At 39.8% G+C, this 20,530-nt stretch overlaps 3 protein-coding genes across 9 annotated transcripts in view; 2 read left to right on the forward strand and 1 right to left on the reverse strand.

Annotated features, from left to right (window-relative positions):
- The window catches only part of LOC105045908 (uncharacterized), a 28,661-nt gene extending 20,940 nt beyond the window's left edge, over positions 1-7,721 (forward strand). For all 7 annotated transcript variants that reach the window (XM_019850953.2, XM_019850954.2, XM_019850951.3 and 4 more), the window contains 6 exons: positions 4,911-5,271; positions 5,356-5,555; positions 5,970-6,046; positions 6,846-6,947; positions 7,050-7,236; positions 7,344-7,721. In XM_019850953.2, coding sequence (XP_019706512.1) covers positions 4,911-5,271; positions 5,356-5,555; positions 5,970-6,046; positions 6,846-6,947; positions 7,050-7,236; positions 7,344-7,433 — 1,017 coding nt within the window. In that variant the 3' untranslated portion in view covers positions 7,434-7,721. The remainder of the gene's footprint in view (positions 1-4,910; positions 5,272-5,355; positions 5,556-5,969; positions 6,047-6,845; positions 6,948-7,049; positions 7,237-7,343) is intronic.
- Positions 7,722-9,209: 1,488 nt separating this feature from the next.
- LOC105045907 (SWR1 complex subunit 6) lies at positions 9,210-14,615 on the forward strand. The gene is made up of 4 exons (XM_010924344.4): positions 9,210-9,460; positions 9,853-9,955; positions 14,043-14,152; positions 14,242-14,615. The coding sequence occupies exons 1-4, from the start codon at positions 9,356-9,358 to the stop codon at positions 14,443-14,445; spliced, it is 522 nt and encodes a 173-aa protein (XP_010922646.1). The 5' UTR covers positions 9,210-9,355; the 3' UTR covers positions 14,446-14,615.
- An 852-nt stretch (positions 14,616-15,467) lies between these two features.
- LOC105045906 (laccase-3) lies at positions 15,468-19,678 on the reverse strand. Its single transcript, XM_010924343.4, has 5 exons — positions 19,505-19,678; positions 19,237-19,388; positions 18,784-19,028; positions 17,410-17,538; positions 15,468-16,755 (listed from the first exon to the last, which is right to left on the reverse strand). Exons 1-5 carry the CDS (start codon positions 19,616-19,618, stop codon positions 15,674-15,676), a joined length of 1,722 nt encoding a protein of 573 aa, XP_010922645.1. The 5' UTR covers positions 19,619-19,678; the 3' UTR covers positions 15,468-15,673.
- Positions 19,679-20,530: the final 852 nt, after the last annotated feature.

Here is a 20,530-nt window from a genome sequence, read left to right on the forward strand (position 1 = left end):
CTTTTACGGGTGTAAACTGTCAAGCATGTGTTCTGGGATCAAATTCTGAAAAAGGATTGAAATCTAGCACTGTTGGAGTGCATTCATCCTGGGCTAGATGATGAAATCTAGCACCTTTTCTCAAAAGTGTAGCTAGATATCCTAAGACTACATGTCTAGGATCGTAGTGGTAGGACCAAAATAAATAGCAAGAAGAAAAAGTTTGGAGAAGCACACGAACACTCAAGCTTTCATTAAACAAAATGAGATTACAGTGGACTGATTTAGAGACACTTGGTATATCATTTGATCATTTGGCTGCCTCTTACACAAAAGCTGATTATAAGGGCTTATATAGATGCAATATGATTCATTATATGACCATACATAAATGCATCAAGTATTAGATACTTACATGGAACTCTAAGAGACATCATTAAGAAACATATTTATAAGCACTCCATTAATCAATGCATGTAAGTAATTAATACTTCTAAGAAATTTGGATTATTTAACAATATAATGAATCCCCTGTATTGGAAAAAGCCCTTGATCCCTCCCTCGTCTTTCTTCCTCTCCACATACATGGATTTCTTACACTTGGCAATTAGATTCTCAGTCTTTTTCATATATTTCAAATGGAAAAAAACAGTGTTAAAGCCATGATAAAGACTGCAAGTTCAGAGGACATCCTCAGGTGGTCAAATAATCCTCATAGAGAAACATCACTTTTTTAATGCAGAAGCAAAAGTTGTGTTTGTCCATCCAGTTCAGTCAACTGTGGACAACTTGAATCCTACATAGTTACATACAGTATCCTACCATGTGAACTAAAATAAATAAGTTACTAAGTAAATGATGTATAAGAAAATAATAGGTATTTGAAAAGCTGCTACAGCAAGACTATAAATCCTGATACAGTTGGAGCCCAAGAAGTATCATATATATAAGGGTAAGGAGCTCATAAGAGATTTCTACATTCTTTCATTCCTTCTTCAAATATTGCTGCAATAATGGAAAACTGAAAATGATTTCATGGTCTGTACTCTCCTTAAATTCAGATATACTTTAATCAAGGTCTTAGATTAAGGCTGAGAACCTTGTAAAAATTTGCATTTGATATAAGATGCAATAAACTCCTCTTGCTTTGGTGTTTGTAACTATTTAATAACTGAGAAAATAAAGACAACCCTAGAGTAGAAGGGAGATTGCCATGACTAAAGATTTTTTTTATTTCTCTATGGTTCGTTCCAATTCGATTCTCTGATACTTCTTTGTAATAAATATTGTAGAAGTCCAGGGGCAGTTGGGAATTGCGTGCTGAATCAGGTGTGGATAAAGCTTTTTAAGTATGACAATATGATGAGAATAGCAAACACTTCATTTTCTTCAAAATAAGAGTTTGGTTGATGTCTTCTTACATATTTAGAATTTATTCTTCATGATTTCATCCTAAGTTGAGGTGTTGCTTGCTATTCCGGTAACATTGTTGTACTACAATTGTTATACAACATTGTTTCAAGTCCTATTTTCTTATTGTACTTGAATTATTGTCTTGAAGTTTTAATAGTAGCATGGTTTGTTGAACCGGATTGAACTGCTCGATTCAGCTCATACCGAGCCGAACTGGCGTGGAACGGTCCAGTTTGGCCCTTTTTTTATATATTTTTTAGTGTTGGTGGGTGGGGGGTTTCCTTTCTTTTGGTTTTTTAGTGACTGTATGGTACGATACGGTATGGTACCATACATATCGTATCGTACTGGCCAGCTATCGGCATGCCGGTTGGTACCGGTTCAGCCTTCCTTGAATAGTGGTGTGTTTGCTATACCACAACTTCGAGGTTTATTACTTGATATGTCAATACATGTTTGCTTGATGTAATGTCTATGTCGATACATATGCATCATTAGTACTTCATCTACTTTTATAAAGCATTTTCTAAGTGCATATTGATGTACAGGTTATTTGGTTGCTAGCATTTCTAGATGTTGTAGCAACTAGAATGCCACATTTGTATTTGTAGTTTTGTTTGGCTTGCATGCATCTAAAAGCTGCATCCAAGGATTTAAGTCCCGTCGGGACGGGGGCCATCCCTGCCGTCCCGTCTCGTTCCTCCGAGAATCCAGCACCTGGGACAGGTGCGGGACCTTGAAACGAGCACTCGGCCTTTGTCCCGACCATCCCGTCTTCTTGTCGACTGTCCCACCTTCTTCTTGATCGGATCACATATTGGTACGGCCATCTCGATCGGGATTTGCACTGTTCTTTTTGATTCGTCACACCGAGAGGGAGGAGCACGGGAGGGAGGAGCTGTACTGATCTTTTTGCCGTTGCCGTTGTCATCGTCATCGAGAGGGAGGAGCACAGCCGCGAGGGAGGAGCTGGGAGGAGCACGGACTGGAGGGAGGAGCTGCTCGGGGAGGAGAAGAGAGGAGAGAGAGGAGGAAGGAGAAAGCATTCGGAATCTTCGGATCTCCGATGAGGAAACAAAGGAGGGAGGAGAGAGGAGCGGAGGGGAAGCATCATCAGTCTGTCGAAACCCTCAAGCAGTCTCCACTCTCCACCTTTTTGCGATCGCAATTGGGAATCGATGAAATACAAGGGGTAGTGTGGTGTGGCGTGTTATCCACCGTGGGATTTGCCCGATCCAATTGTACCTGGTGCGGTCCTCGCACGTGATTGCCCTTCACGTGTGCGCCTGATTGCTTTGCGCGCCCACGCATTTTGCCAGAGCACCTGTCATCCTATGGCCTTCCCGCGTGATTTGACAATACGCAGCCTTCACTCGAGATTTTGTACGCAACGGTATTATTGGTCTTGAATCGTTGTGCAACGGTATTATTGGTCTTACCAAGCCCCAACATGGTTTGATTGAGCGCATCTTGGTCTTCGCAGCATCCAATATGACATGTAATTTCTATAAATATTCGCATCCAACTCTCAATTTCCCATAGCATAACATTCACTGAGAGTCTAACTCTCAAGGGAAGCATTGGATCATCGAACATCTCAATCATATATTCACTTTTAAAGTTCAAATATATTTAAACAATAAATAGATCAGTAAACCTTCAAGATAAATTCAAGAAACTATTATTTATATATATAAAAGGGTGTCCCAAGTGCGTACCGGGATGCCTGATTGGGATGGCCGTTGCGATGTGGCAGGATGCGGGGCATCTCGTTCCGAGAGAAAACAGAGATGCCCCTGTCCCATGGGATTTAAAACCTTGGCTGCATCTATAATTTTTTTGTTTAGTTGTTTAATCTGGAGGGAGTGTGATATCCATGAAAGATGGGACCATCCTGAAATGCTTAATTTAAGGCATACCAAATCGTACTAAGGGTAGACTGATGTAGTTCCATCCCTTGGTTCAAGAAATCTGGCAAGGTAGGGGGACAGGGAGAAGGAAAGTGAGGAAAAGATAGAGAGGGGGAGAGGGAGGGGGGAGAGAGGGATTTCAAGCCCTCTCTCCTCTAGCTACATGAATACAGGGGTGAGCCCTTCACCTGAAATCCCTCTCTCCTCTAGCTACATGAATACAGGGGTGAGCCCTTCACCCTCTCCCCCTCCCTCACTCGCTCTAGCTGTATGGGTACATGCCTAAAATGGTACAATATTATACCGTGCCAAGTAATTGGTATGGGTCTCAGTATCAATGATCACCTTGCAATTAATGTAGTAAAATTACCTCCACTAATATTATTATCCATGGACTATCGTGTCATCTGGCATGGGGCGTACGTATCATACTCAGTGGGAATCGATGCGAAACTCAAGTTCAAGTCGGTATAAGCTCTGTATTGCCTCATTCCAAGGTGCACTTAGCTGTGTATGGATCAGTATCAAGACATATCAAGATAAAAGTGAGAAAAATAGTTAGAGCATTATTTCGGTACGGAATACGTATTGCACCATACCAAATCAATAATATATCAGTATGGCATCCGATACCAAGAGTGCAGACCTTGATTATATCATTTTCATATCATTACACTATTAAATTGTAATATAATTTTTATATTATCAAAGGATAATATATTCAGACAAAATATAACATAAGATAATGTAGTATCATAAATTTTATAATATTATGTTATCTTATATTATATATCTTATAATATAATACAATACACTATAATACATATTGTAATAGTATATAATATAGTGTAAGCTAACACTCTAATATAATATAATATACATAAGATAATCCAATACAAAATAATATAATGTAATGTTATGTCATAATCATGCAATATTATATAATATATTGTAATATAGCATAATAACTATGATATTAATACAATATTATATTATATTGCTTATTACGATATAATACATTACTATGTGATGTTATGATATTAATGATTATTTTGTTTTAAAAAAATATTATAATAAGAATGATGATAATATTATAATATTATTTTACTATTGTAATCACGGTAAAATCTTATTGGAGACAACGGAGGTGATTATAGCCTTTAAGGCTGCATGCAGAGCCTTATCAGGGGATGTGGCCATTTTCTGGTTGCATCTCTAGATGTAGCAGAAGGGCCTTAGGGTGCATCTCGGTTGCTTGCATCTGATGCAGTTGCAGGCAACCAAACAGCTGCATCTGTCCACTTATTACTGGGATGCAGCATTTGAAGCTTGGATGCAGGCAACCAAACAGCTTCTAGGAAGGGGGACTGTTTATAACATCAGATGTTATAGGACTTGTCAGCAGTATGTTTTCTTTGACAATCAATTTTTTGTGATTCCATTTTTTGTATTTATGCATTTTGTGCTTTCCTTCAGATTATTATCTATTACAGTATATTGCATGAGTATTTAAGCAAACATAAAACTATTTATAGATATATTTATATGCACTTCACTGAGGTCACTCAAAACAGTGTATTTTCTTCCAAATTTGACTCTTGTATTCAGGTTGAATCAGATAGAGAAATCCACCAGTTAGGGGATCTAGTTAAGGAGTCAGGAAGAAAACTTCAAAGACTGAAGGACCATGTAAAGGAGCTAGAAGCTAAGATTGATCCTTCTACCATTGTTGATGACTCTCTAAACAACTTTGTTGAGCAATGCTTGGGCTCGGAGGATGTAATATATCTAATTGGGGGTTTTAATGGATTATCCTGGTTATCTGCATTAGATTCTTTTTCACCATCACTGGACCTATTAACACCCCTTGAACCATTAAATTCTGCTCGTTCATATGCTTCGGCTGTTGCATTAGATGGCAGCATATATGTTTTCGGTGGTGGCGATGGTCATTTGTGGTATAACACAGGTAGCTATTTCATGAATTCAGTTTCTTTCTATATGCTTCATAATCATCATCACAATTAGAGGACTTTTTTGTACTTGTTTAAAGTGGAGTGCTACAACCCAAGGCTCAATGCGTGGAGCTTATGCCCCAATTTGACTCGTGAGAAAGGAAGTCTAGGTGGAGCTACTTTAAATGCCAAAATTTATGCTATTGGTGGAGGAGATGGAACTGAGATTTTCTCTGATGTTGAGATGTTTGATCCAGCTCTTGGAAAGTGGATCAATGACCAATCAATGCTTCAAAAGGTACCTCATATTTGCAGTTTCTTTCATATTATGCTTGTTCTTTATGTCACTTGATTATGGGCACTCATAAGTGCCATGATATTTGTAGCCCTATATGTAAAATCCTTATGGAAAAGAACATATGGATTTTATTCCTTGCTTGGTATAGTTATTTTGATTAGACTCAATATAAAGGGAGTCAGTATGCAACACTGACAAAGGATATACAGCAGTAGAGATATTGAAACATAATCTTAAAATCCATTGTCTTTGGGTCATTTAGCATTGGTTAATCTGTAAGTTTATTATTCACTTGCAGTAGTATGAGCCAGCATATTATTCTTTCTGATTGCAGTCACCATATTTGTATTTATTCTTTCTTTTACAGACAATTTGTTTACTTCTTACTGGCGTTACATCATTGTGTCATTTCAGCGGTTTGCTCCTGCTGCAGCAGAACTTAATGGTGTGCTTTATGCTGTTGGTGGATATGATGGAAAAGATTACTTGAAGTGAGATCCTCACCACTTTATCTTTCCTTTCTTTGCTTGAATCCTTTCATGTTATGCTAATTATGAAGCTTCCTTTCCTTGCTTAAATCCTTTCATATTATGCTAATTATGAAGCTCTCACATGCATCATGTCTCAACAGTGGTTGGTGTATCACATCTGTTATAGGAAAATGGCATCTTTGCACTTGGTTATTATTGTGAAGTATTTAAAACAGAGCTCATTTTGAAAATTCAGTTGCCTGTGATTGCAATTATTTTCTCTCTTGGATCATGCATTATGCTTTATTGCATTCTCTGTCAATCTGTTTTGCCTGACTAAATTCTAACCATCAATCCTTGTCCTATCTATCTACCTATCTCTCCTCGGCTGTTTGCTTGATCAAAATGTTGAAATTTATTTTTTGAAAATGAAGATTAAGGTCCTAACCACTGTGTCATGAGAATGTTGTTGCTGCATGTGGCATTGAAGCTCATGTCTCCCGCTCTAAGATATTTTAACATTTTTATATTTAAGCATGATGCATGACACTTACCGACCTTTGGGTGTTTTTGGAACATGTCATTCCTCTTGCTCTCACTTCCTGCCGCTTCCAAGTTATCTGATGCCTCTGCTACCTGCTATTTGAATCACATTTAGTTTAGTTAATTCCATATTCCCTCTCATTCTTTAGCTCATGTGGATTAAACTGTTTATGTGATTCCTATTTCCAGAAGGCAAAATATTGTTATCATTGTCAGTCATGCTCATCTGTAAAAGCTTCACATTTTACAACTTGCTCATGGGAAACTCTCCTTCCAGGTCAGCTGAAAGATTTGACCCCCGTGAAGCCTTTTGGACAAAGATCGCTAGCATGAGCACAAGGAGAGGCTGCCACTCAGTGGCGGTGTTCAATGAGAAACTGTTAAGTATTTCTCTTTGATGTGCAATCAAATATAATAAGTGAAAGCTTTGAATTATATTCCTCTGAATATTGTTTCTAAGACTTGCCAATCTCTTGTTTAGATATGCAATAGGGGGATTTGATGGCGAAGAGATGGTCTCCAGTGTAGAAACCTATGACCCTCGTATGCCCTCCTGGATAATGGCTGAGCCAATGAATTCCAGCAGAGGGTATGCTGCTACAGCTGTGCTCGATGGTTCCTTGTTTGTGATTGGCGGGATTAAAGGCCAAGATAATATCTTGGATACCGTACGTTCATGGTTCTGTTGGTCTTTTATGCTTTATATTTTCACATTTAATGCTTTGCTTCCAGGACACATCAAATAATTCTTCATCCTTGTTCAATGCAATGACAGATTGAATGTTACAAAGAGCAAGGTGGCTGGAGTAATTCTGGTCTGAGGGCCATTGGAAGGAGGTGCTTCTGCTCGGCCATTGTTCTTTGAGTGTGGTCATTAATGCAGCTGTTGTTTGTCACTGTATTCATGAGCTTGCTTGATTTAAATATAATGCAGCTGTTGTTTTTCACTGTATTCATCACTTTGCTTAAGTTAGATATCAAGACATGTTTTAGAAGTGGTCACTCAGCATATGCACTGAAAGCCTGTAATTCTTAGCCATTTATTTTGGACGCAGTAGTGCTTGTCGTTTTGTATCTTTCCTCAGAATCATGTAATTAACATAGCTATGCAAATCAGTAGTATTTCTCAAGAATCATGGCAAATTCAGGAAAATATTAATTGAGCTGCCTTTTTTTTTATGTAATGCTGTATGATATTTACCTTGCTCCAGTAAAATGTTAATAGAAATTTATAAGAGAGTTGAGACTGCTAGTTCCTGAAAGGAGGCTGGTGGAGCTCCAGAAGACAGGCAACTGGCTGATCCACTGACAGTACTGCTCTTTAAACGTCTCCTTCCACCTTTTTGTGGTTTTGACTTTGGCAAAACTTTTTATGACTAAGCCATGCCTTGACTTGGAAAGCCGAAAATTGGTCCCTGAGATTATGTCTATCCATGCATTTTCAAATTATGTCCATTCGACTTCGTCTTCCAGAACCTAGAACAGTCCAAGTGGTCGACAGATGTTGCATGGCAACCCTGAGAAGCTGTTTCTCTTTGCAAGGCCAAATCTGCCAAGACTTGGTGTCCTTATGGTCACTCTCCAACACTGACATGAACACGAGAGATTCGTCTTATAGTAGACGAGGAATTTACCTTAATATTCCAAGGCAAACAAATAATCACAGCACTTCCAAGTCTCATCGCCACCTCATCCAAGGTGCTTCCATCCAGTCTCTGACATATTCTCTCGAAGCAATTCAGCCTTCACTTGCAACATTAATGAACTTAGAAGGGCTACAGATTGAAAATGTGCAACGAAGATCATTACAACAGAATGGAAGTGTTTCGGATAATTGAAATGAAATCTTAGTTACGTGAATTAATAAAAACATGGTCGCAATATGGCAATTGCTAACTAATTGCAGCAACAATCAAGCTAATTAGGATGTCATAACAGGGAAAGTTCAACTGGCTTGTTACTAGGCAATGCATGTGATCTATAACACCTATTGACTTGTTCCTAAGTCCATAGGTTAATCAAAGAGGTAGTCTGTTTCAGCGTTAAGAGAAAAAAAACAGAGAACACAGGCTTGAAGCGGGGAAAGAACCATCCATATGATTATCATTTATCTTTTTTTTTTTTTTTTTAATTTGTGCTAATTGTCTCCTCTCTCTCTCTCTCTCTGTGTGTGTGTGTGTGTTTACTCTTTCTTTATTACATATCAACCTTGAGTACATTTCAACACTCATTTTGTTTTCATTTTGCAAAAATATCTATTGACAGATGAATTAGTGGGTACAAATGTTTATAGCAAGAACCTACCATTCACTGCATAATTTTGGTCGGGTCCACCCACTGAATGAGCCGAAAGCTAGTATAAAATAATTGGGCTTGACGTGGACCTCACCGGAGCTAAATGGGTCAGGATTTGAACCCACCGGACCTAAATGGGTCAGGGAAATCCCATCTCGTAACGTTCCTGGGCCGTTCCCGGGGAGCCCGCCAGCGCCTCCTACAACCTTCCAGAACTAACAACGGAGAGAACCGTCACTCCGACGGTGAAAGATCAGGCAACAGACCAAACGGACCGTTGGATTAATCGTGCGCTACAACAAGGCCGCACCGATCGGAGCCGTCACCAAGACGATCTCTGCTTTAATACTTGCCTTCGCATCCACCCTTTTTCTCCCTCTCTCTCTTTGGGGCAATCTCAGCGGTCTCTTTGCTCACAGGGTGTTATTCCATGGTCCAAAGAATCGCTTCCTAACCCTAGATTTCGAGAGCTCTCCGAGGATTTGAGCTGCCATGGACGAGGAGAACACGGGGCCCTTCCGCCGGACCTCGAGCCGGACCAGGAAGATGGCGTCGAAGATGGCCGCCGCTCTCGCCAGCACCGATAACCGCACCCAGGTGGATCCCGTCTCCCCTATTCTTGTTTCGCGTGTTATTATAGTTTCAAATGTTATTAATATTCCCTTCATTTGAATCGGTCTTAATTGATGTCATCTGTAAACATATTTAAGGGATCGATGTTTATCTCTTGTTTTATCTGATGCCTTTTTATGGATTATTTACTTACATGTACATTTTCCTGAACCAAGCTCTTTGGTGCGAATATGCTATAAGAATCGAAGTTCAAATAAACTTTGGCAGTAACTTAGATGTGGAAGGAAGAGTTTGGATGGTTAACGATTCGATTCTTTTTTGAAGCATGTTGCCCTCTCGGATATCAGCACAGGAAATTTAATGATTTTAATTAGTATCTCTTTTTTTTTTTTCTTTTTTCTTTTATCCTGCCAAAGGCAGCTCTTGCTCGTCTTGAGGCATTGGAAAGCGACAATGCTGGAGCAGAGGTGGTAGAGATCAATGATGACGATGATGCTTCTCTCGACGAAGATGATCAAGGTCTGTTTACCTCCCCTTTAGTTTTTTTTTTTTTTTTTTAAATGGAATCTCGATAAATTTATTTTTTTCGTTTGAATTTTATGGAGTTTGCCTTCATTGTATGATTTAATTTGTCTATTACCTCATCATTTGAAACTAGGTAACTTATAGAAATTTGGAGGAATGGTAGCAGAATGCTTAACTCTTTCTCAACACTAGATGTGTAACTAAAGTGCTTTCTTGATGCACTTAATTGGACTCATTGTACTTGGTTTTGCTACACAGTTGCCTCTTAGTTTTTAGCTAGGCTAATTTAATCTTAATGCCCCCCGCATCATATGTTCCAAATTATTCTCACTGTTACATGTGCAGAATTTACATGAGGGTTCTTCCGCTACTTCACTAGGCTATATATAAGAAGTTTATTATGCAGTTGGTGGTGTCATAAGATTTTGGTTCAGTTTTTTATTTTTTATTTTTTTTTAAAAAAAAGCACTTTCACACTTTCGGATTGAGTGTGAGTCTTCGCATGACTGTAATATAGCTTCATTGTGACCAGGATGTTATGGGTACGAAATATGGAAACAATCTTTATCCATGTGGTGGTAAGGCTGTGCATCTGACCTTTTCCAAATCCCATAATGGCGTCATGCGCTGGATTGCCCCTTGCATACTTTTTACATTGTCCCTTACACTCTATTGGAGCTGTTTGCCACAGTCAGTTAAACTTCTGAATACTTTTTAGATTTTCTGATGCTTGAGATTTTTGTGGTTTCTTGGTGGTATAAATCAATAGATGTGCTAAGAGTTCAATGATCACACATATAATTTTTATTACTTGTAGCGATGCTCCAAAACATTTGCAAAAACTGATCTCCAAAGCAAAGTGCTACTTTCAGCATGCTTGTCTTCTAAGAACCATCAAAACTCTTATTCTTTTCTCTTTTGCATAATTTTTTCATGTGTTTGATTATATTTTATTTTTTAAGCAAGTTTTTTTGTCACTCATCATTTCCAACTAAATCAATATTATAGAATGGGTTCAAACTTTATGAAAAATAGCAAAGTTTTGTTCTCATATAAAAATTAAAAGAAGATAAATAAGAAGCATGAAAAATGACTATTTGCATAAACAAAAGAAGAAAAAAAATATTTTATTTATGAACATTAGATTATCATTTTTTTCGAAAGACGCCTCAATAAATATATAGTATGAAGTTGCACAAATATTCTTCAAATTGAAAAGGTGAAACTTTCTTGCTAACAATATTGTGCTAAGAGATCTGCACAAGTATTATTACCATTTTCTAGTAAATATTTCACAAGTCTTATGGTAATTCCATTCCAATCCCACTGTCATATGTGGCTCTCTCCAGTAGATCATCTTCAGATTCAACCAGAGATAAACACAAAGAAATATTTATTATGTTTGGAGACATAATAATTTAATGGTGAACTCTGTTTATTCTACAGAGTTACATGCTATTGGCTTATTCTATTTGAAAAAGCTTCTTTGAACTTTTATATAGCTCTTCTCATCACATAGCTTATTATTGGACTGAAGCACTGGCTAGTAGGGTTGGTAAAATATGACCCGACCCATATTCGATCCACCATAAACAGGTTTGGATTTGGGCTAAACAAGTTCGGATTGTAAACAAATCGATCAGTTTGACATGTTTAATAAACGGGTCGGGTTCAGGTTTCAGATGGCTGACCTGTTTAACCCGTTTAATAAATAGATTGGAACAGATCGGATTGCGTCGGGTTATAACCTGTAAATCCACATAGCTTAAACCCTTTAGTCTCTGGTATATATTTGATATTCCTCTCTCTTTCGGTTTCGATCTCTCACTCTCAGTCTCTCAGGTGATTTTTTTATGGCCTTTCGACTCTTTCGGTCTTTCCTCCTCCCGTCCTTCGATCCGTCTTCTAGGGTTTGGTTTCTTGATTTCTTCCTCCACTCCTCCGGTGCTTCCAGCTTGCTCTCAATGACGATCGAGGCTCCTCTACTCCTTGTCTCCTTTGGTAGCCGCCTAGCCAGTGCTCCCGTTTTCCTCCCAATGGTGGTCAGTTTCCTCCTTCGGTCCTCCTTCGTCGCCCATCCTTGAGAGAAGGGCTTGTCGTCACTTGGCCGTCGCCGGTCCTCCTTCGTTGTCGGTCCTCAAGATCTAAAGTTTTTCCCTTCCCCTTTTTCCTCTTTCGGTGGCCGATGTTTTCTTTCCCAACCAAAAACTGTGAGATCTTTTCAAATAAGAATCTTACATGTTGTTGATCATTTTTTTTTGAATTTTTTTATCATCTTATGTTGCTTTCTTCCCCTTTCCCCCTTTTTGATTTAGTTGCAGATTAAATACTAAATCTGAGAAATCTATTTTTGTGATTTCATGCCTACAATCTGTTTGTAGTTTTGTTTTTGCAATGAGAAATCTATTTTGGATCTTTTTTGTTTGATTTTTCTTTATCATCTTAAATCATGAGTCCTAAGTGATTTCACGCCTATAATCTGTTTGTGGTTTTGTTTTTGCAATGAAAAATCTATTTTTGGATTTTTTTTTTTGATTTTTCTTTATCATCTTAAATCATGAGTCTCAAGTGATTTCATGCTGACAATCCGTTTGTGATTTTGTTTTCACAATGAGAAATCTATTGTTTGGAGACCGAGGATTTAGATATTTCTCTTACCTGCACTTCGATGCATTTCTTTGCTTTTTCAAAATGTTAGATGGGATTGAAAAGAATTGAGGATGAAGGGTTTTTTGAACTTTTGATCCTCAGATTCTCCCATCCTCTGTCCTCTTCGAACTCCATGAATGCTGGCAGCAAGCATTTCCTGTTCATTATGTGGTAGCCCAATTTGCTATAATTTTGTAGCATGCCAGGACTTAAATTTTAATATCTATCTTTAGATTTTTGTTTTAAGGTTTGTATGAAGAGGTTGTGATGATTTTGGATTAAATTTTGCTGATTCAATTATTTCAAATGGCAACAATCTTGGACGGTCTGCTTCTAGAGACAGTCAATTATAGTCATTTTGATTTAGCTGCAGATTAAATAATAAATCTAAGTCTCCTCTTCCTCTTTCCTTCTTTGTTGTTCTAATTTTTTAGTAATTACGTATGCTGATTTTTTAAACAGATTAGATCGGGTTGGGTTGGGCTAACAGATTCTATTTTAAATAAATTAAATAGGTTGGGTCGGGTCGGGTGGGGTTGGATTGGAATATTGGATTGGACTAACTGATTCTGTTTTAAACATGTTAAACGGATTGGATCGGGTCGGTTAAACAGGTTATCTGTTTAATAAATCGATTAAACGGGTCGGGTCGGGTGACCTGTTTATTAAAATAGGTCAGGTTCAGGTTTGAAACTCAACCTGTTTAATAAACATGAATAAACATGTCGGGTTCAGTTTTGATATTTTCTGATCTGACCCACATCTGATCCGACCCGTTTATGACTCGATCTGACCCGATTGCCACCCCTACTGGCTAAATGTGGTTGACTTTTCAACTAATAATTTGTATAATCTAGGTAAGGTCATTAATCAGAGGTGCATGATATGCTCAACCTGTTTCTTTTCATAGGCAAGGAGCTACTTCTTCGGTGCACTTGCAATGTAGTTTCCAGCTTGAGTTCTCACAACGATGAAACTGGCAATTAGCTGCTGTTTGAATTCCTACATCAGTGCCAGTGTCTTTCTGTTGGAATTCCTTCATGAGTGTAATTGTCTTTCTTTTTCAGTTAATTTCCTAAACGGAGCACCCTGAATGCACAAGTTAATTTCTGTCATATTCTGTGTCCGGATTTATGTACGAAGGTTACTGGGTTACTAGTTTAATATTCACCTATTCAGCTGACAGAGTATATTTAGTATGCCTATGTGCAATATTTTTCAAGTTTGTGCATATCCTTTGCTCAGACAACTCCATCTGACACTATTATTCCTGAAAACACATAAATATGCCATTTTCATACACTTCAGGACAGATGTTGTCTTGTGAAAGTAGAATTGGATCAGTTAATAGTGCACTTGTTGAAAGCTTTGTTATCAAATTGAAGCCTGCTCTTTCCCCTGACACTATATAACATTTATTGTGTGTTTGTAGTGTACATTCAAAAGAAGCAGTCCAAGAGCATGAAGCGCAAGACTAGACTGGCAAAAGCACTGGAGAATGCAAAGAAGGCACCAAGGACATTCATGGAGGTGTTACAGGATGTAGGCATCGGTGCATATCTTCTGGTTTTAACGGCTAGCTACCCCTATACTTTGTCTCACATAGTGCCATTTACTTTTAATTGCAACAGGCAAATCTAGAGGCCCTGCCTCCACATGTTCCCTCCTATTTGAGGGCTGCCGTAGGCCCCCCAAGCACTACATCCCGTCGCCATTTCTGCACGGTTTGTGGGTATACTGCCAACTACACATGCGTTAGGTGCGGAATGCGATTTTGTTCATGTCGTTGTCAGGTTATACACAATGACACTCGATGTTTGAAGTTTGTAGCCTGATCTTTGGCTTGCTGGTTCTCAAGAGCTCTACCATGAGATTGCAAGTTGTATACATTAGGTGGAGTTAGGTTTGATCAATGCAGAGGTGGTTTGCTCCCTCTTTGTAAAAATTATGTTAAATCACGTTGTATCTGGTAATATTTGAGAGAGCAAAAGATTTGCATTACAGATATGCACTTCCATCCATGCATGCGAAATTTATCATAAAACAACATGGTCAGAACTATAATCAACAAGCATACGAATCCATTGCATCTTGGCCTAGCTATGTGTGGCAGTTGGTATACAATCTTACACTTTTTGTGGACGTTAACATAGATGAAATCCTTGTCTCATTAGTATCTAAGGTCTGTACTTCCCAATTAGAAGCTTTTTCATACCGCATCTCACTGTGCCCAACTACTCAATCCCTGCTTGCGCATATCATTTGCTACAGCTGTTCATTTATTTCCTGATATCTATATCTCTTGTGTAAGCTACACATCCATCTCTGTTTTTCTAAGTGATGCTTGTCTTTTGCACGTTACTTGTAAAGTAACTCACCTTCAAACAATTCTATGCATGATAGTTATAAATCGATCATCAATGCAAAGTAGTCTCTGTTTTTAATTCTTTATGACTTGGTTTTATTATATCGAGAAGTTACATGGATGCAAGAATCAGCCTATTAGATTCATAGGAGAGGAATATTCATTGTTGCCTATGTCAGCTGGGTGAGCCATCCTACCAGATATGTGCAGCAGTCTGGTACTTTAGGTGATGCATAATGGGCCTCAGGAAGCCCTAACACAGAAAGTCTAACAACGTTATCCATCAGTAATTAATGCTTCTGGGTTCTTTCTAAATCCTTCTGAACAGCCTTTCAGAGATTTTTTTTTTTTTTTGGCGGAAAACATGGCCCTTTACCAGCTTTATCTTGCATATTACGATCTTACAAGTATATTCATCGTCTCTTCTCAGGAAGCAGGCATCCAAAATTGATAAAAGTGATGCAGATGAGCACAACGGTGCACGTACATGAATCCATGACACCGAAAAAAGGCTAGGAGATGGTATTCCTCTAACATTAATTAATTATTATTCTTGAAATAAATACCAAATGTAAGACTCAAATAATCCAATCCTCTAAAAAAAACAAAAATAAGAACAAAAAACAATAATGGAAATAAGGAACAGCACAAGGGGGACAACTACATCAAGAATCTTCCTTCGGGCGTCTAAAATTTGTCTAGCAGAGGGGAAGGTCAGCTGGTGGAGGCTCCAAGGACTGCAACTCTCCAACTCCATCTTCCACCAGGAAAGCCATGGCCAAGCCCCAGGTAATGTGAACATCCAAGTGGCAGTGCATGAGCCAGACCCCGGGATTGTCCGCCACGAACCGGATGACAGCCCAGCCGTTGACCGGCACCCCGACGGTGTTCCTCATCGGAGGGTCGACGAGGTTGAACTTGGCGGTGTCCTTCGCAGCATCGAAGTTCCCGAACCCCTCGGCGAGAATGTAGAAGTCGTAACCATGGATGTGGATCGGATGGTTCTCGGCAGCAAAGATGCTGGTGCCTTGGAGCACCAGCTGCACCACGGAACCGTACTTCAACTTGTACACCTTGGTCGCTGGGACGGGCTGCCACAGGGCGCGGCTCACATTGGCCGCCGTGTAGTCGAACTGCACCGGCGGGTTGGCCGGGAAGTCGGTGGTGAACACGCCGGGTACGCCGTGGTGGTGGGCCTGGAGGATGGAGAAGCTCGTAGGCAACACGAAAGAGACGTTGTTAACGCTGGCACCGAAGCGAGTCCCGTTCGGGCCGCCACACGTCTTCCCTGGAGGGCAGTTGAAGAGGCCCAGGCCGACGGTGAAGAAGAGGTCCTCATCTACGGGGCTGGGGATGCGAACTTTGTCCAGGCTCCGGAGGCCGGTGGAGAAGGCGGTGGCGGTGGAGGTATCGTTGTAGGCCGGGAGGGCCGGGAATGCGGGCTGGATGGCTAGGCCGGGCTTGGTAGAGCAGCCGCAGTCGTAGTCGAGGATGGCGGTGGTGGTGGTGTTGTCGAAGGGGACGCCCTGGGCGCTGGCGTAGGCCCGGGCGGCCATGTAGTAGCGGGAGGGCGGCTGGTCCATGGTCACGAGGACGTCCGTGGTCTGGCCCGGGCCCAGCATGATGACGGAGGTGGTGAAGGGCTTGGTGTAGGAGGCGTCGGCTCCGACCACGGTCATCTGGTGGCCGGCGATGGCGAAGAAGAGCTCGGTGTTCAGGGCTGCGTTGATGACCCGGAGGAGGTTGGTGTCACCGGCGCCCACCGGAATCACCGTCGTGTCTGTGGATATAATAAACTTGGTTACATGCATCTCGTCATCATATAAGATATTGGTACATGAGGTTTGAGAATTTCTTTGTCCACCGTCCATCCAATGGAGAAAAAACATACCACTTCATCTAATTATGTAGCTTGGCTTGCTTTTTTTTTTTTTTTCCTAACAAAAATATTTTTTTTTCAAGATACAAAAAGCCATATACATTATTCATAGAATAAAAAAATTATTATTATTATTTTCTAATATCTTATATAATTTTTTGTGAATTGTGTAATATTCCGGATAATGCTGCGATACCTTGTGCTTGGTATGCTATTCTATATCAATAATATTACTTCCTAATAATTATTTATAGGATGCAAAAGATTGTCATAGGATATTATCTCATTATTACGATGTTCTCTTATTTTCTATTACACCGTGTTGATTGTTACGATATTCTGTTATTATCAATGACATCCTAATCAAACATCGACAAAATAGCATAAAAATTGAGTTGCATTCAATATCTATCTCATCATTAATTATGCTATATAGTCTAATCGAGTGAAGTAATGTGTTTTTTCTCCGGCAGGAGCCGTGGACAAAAAATTTCGGTACGAGATTTTGTAACTCAAAATTGGCTGCAATGGTTGGTAAAATGAGAGATGGGCTACCTTTGCCGGAACAGTTGTAGAAATCGCCGGGCTGGCCATTGATGGTGAAAGCATCAGAGATGTTTGGAGCTGCTCCGGTCCGTGTGGCCTCTCTGACGACATCGATTGGATTTGCATCCCACCATTCTCCTGTTCATCATTATCTTATTTGTTTCAGAAACGATCTATTACATGGTTATAAAAAAAGATCATCTACTGTATGCATGTCTTAGTAAATCATTGGTTGGGCCACGGTTTAGGCCGACTGCAGCATACAAGAGTTTCCTCTTTGCAAAGATAATTTTGCCAACTGATCTTACGTTAAATCATGGGAACATAAAATTCTCTTTTTTTTGTATGTATACTCAATAACATATGGTCCATCTTTGTATTGATAATTAGGTCCTAATGAAAGTTGGTTAGCTCTGTGGCCGGTAGGCTTGACGGAAACAAACATATTTCCTTATCTTGTACACTTAAGAGCATAAGGTACAAATTTGGTAGAATTGGGTCCTAATCGAAGTTGTTAAAGTATGTGGCGCATAGGTTTTAGGGACAAAATTTTCTCTTTCTTGTGCACTCGAAGTATTGGATCCAATTTTATAAGTAAATAAGTCCTAAAGTCTTAATCAGACTTTAACCCTGGAGCCCATAGACCTGCGAAATGATGTGGTTGCCTAATTGGTGATGTTAGTTTGTTATGCCTGTCATGTTCTTTGCTCTTAGCGAAGTCAAATGACTTTTCTCCAGCAAAATTATTGCCTTTTCACAAAAGAAAAGATTCTTTGTAAAGACCACCGCTCCTTTCCAAAGGACCCAAACCATGGAAAGCCCTCCAAAACCAATTATCCATAGAATTCCCTTTTTTTTAGGTTTCCAGCTTTTCCCTCAAGAAGTCTTTTTCTTACAAAAAAAAAAAAAAAAAGACTAATTTCTGCAATTCATGGCTCATATCTCTGAATTTTTGTATAATTTAAAATATTCTGCAGGCCTTGGATTACTGCCATAACCACTCACGAGCCCTCATATAGGCATGAATCTATAGCTACTCTGCCAATAGTCAGTATAATAATGGTGAGGGATTATGAGACCGTATCAGAAGCCACACCCCTGCATCACTTTAACTGTAAAGTGCTCAGTCCCACCAGATGAAGCCCAGCCAATCAATGAGAGAATTGCAGATGGCCATCATCTGCGTGGGCCCAACAAAGGTGCACGCTATCTACGGACATCTTGAATTGGGACGGTGCATGGGGGCCCACCATCGTTCTTCCCCCCAAAAGAATAACAACATATAAACATATCAACTTTGCTTCCAACCTTGGCGTGCCACACCTCATCGTTAGTTATTTACTGTTATTTGACAAAGACACGGATATGGATTGAGATTGTTACCAAGGAGGATGGGGATTTCCCTTGTGGGGTTGGTGAATGGATAGGAGTTGTTCTCCTTTGGGTGGATGATGAGAGCTCCATAGACTGTGGCCCGGAGCCAGGAGCTGTGTGCGTGCCACCACAAGGTCCCCTCCTGGCCCTCGATCGTAAACCGGTACGTGTAGCTCCCGCCGGGCCTGATCGGACACTGAGTCACCATCTCCGGTCCATCGGCCCATCCCGTTCTCATTTGCCGAATTCCATGCCTTCCCAAAAAAAGAGAGAGAGAGAGAGAGAATTTTTTTGAAGAACTTGACTACTAATAGCTTTTTGTGTCTATGAATGCAATGACAAGAAAACTGAGCAGTACAAAAAAATATGCAATAAATATGAATATAATGTGGGTCTGCATGCATGATTTCATGCAGGTGATGTGTATATTTGGATATGTGTGCAATATATTCATGGACATACCAGTGAAGTGTGACATTGTATCTGGCCCGGTTCACGACATTAATCACGAGGGTGTCACCATTTTTTACCTCTAAAGTTGGTCCCGGGTATTGCCCATTCACCGTAATGATGTTGTGGGTCTTGCACAGCCTCTTCACTGGCGTCGCTTGGACCTGAATGCAAAATAGTTCATATGGAAAGTATGTCCAACAGCTAAGAAGTAGAGGAAGAAGAAGACAGGAGAACGCAGAAAAGAAATGAGAAGAGTGATATAGAAATAGATGCATACGACGAAGTCATGGTAGTGAACTTCAGCTTTGATATGGGAGCAGAGAAGAAAGAAACTAAGAAGGAAGCAGAGCAACCAGGATGGAATGACGCTAGTGTTTGAGTGAGACTCCATAGCTTAACTAAGCCTTGTTGTCTTTCTCAAGAAAACTAGCTAGGCTTGGTGTTTGGAGGCTATGAGATGGTAATGCGATGGAAAGGGAGAGGGGTTCTTATATATAGATAGCGTGGGACAGGCTTTGAGCTAATGGGGTTGTTTTGAGGTTGGCAGATTAGGTGTTGATTTGTGATGAAAGCGTTTTGTTTTCTTTTAAATTAATTTGTGATAAACATTCTAACTTCTCTTTGCTCAATCCTGTAGAAGTTGGTGCACCCACTAGCCTCTTGGTTAGAGGTAGTAATTTCAGCAATGCTTGTTCCACAAGTTTCCCCATGGATGAGCCCCCTCAGGACAACACATCATGATGGCATGTGCTTTCCATGCATCATATCATATTAGTTTTGTCAATACCAAAGTTCTACAATTCGTTCGCTTAACTGGGTTCTCTGTTTTCGCATGAACCTTTCAAAACCTATGGCCCATGACACCTTGGAAAGGGATTAATATATGTTAGCTTTTTGACAATATATCAATTGGCCCCAGTCAAAAGCCTCTTGTCCATCGAAGCCCAACGATCTTTTTTCGAAGCAACCCCAAGTCTACGGGTTTGGTTAGGGTTGTTGTAGGGGGTGCAGGTTTTGGTGTAATACGTATATATGACCATACCATTTTGATGCAGAAGGGAGGGGGGCCTGAAAAGTCTACGTTTAGGTCTCATGTCTACACCTTCTTCTCCACTGGCTTGTTCTCTAGAGAAAGAAACCTAGACATAAACTAAATCGATACGATTCCTCTGGGCTTGTTGTCATGCTGTTGGAGTTATATTTGCTTCTTTTGAACTGTCAATCATCTTATATTCCAATCACCTCTTGTCAGCTTATTATAAAAAAATGAGAAGTTTTACTTGCTTTAATCTAGTCGTAAGGA

The sequence above is a fragment of the Elaeis guineensis genome, chromosome 5 (assembly GCF_000442705.2).
Source record: "Elaeis guineensis isolate ETL-2024a chromosome 5, EG11, whole genome shotgun sequence".
Lineage (NCBI taxonomy): Eukaryota > Viridiplantae > Streptophyta > Magnoliopsida > Arecales > Arecaceae > Elaeis > Elaeis guineensis.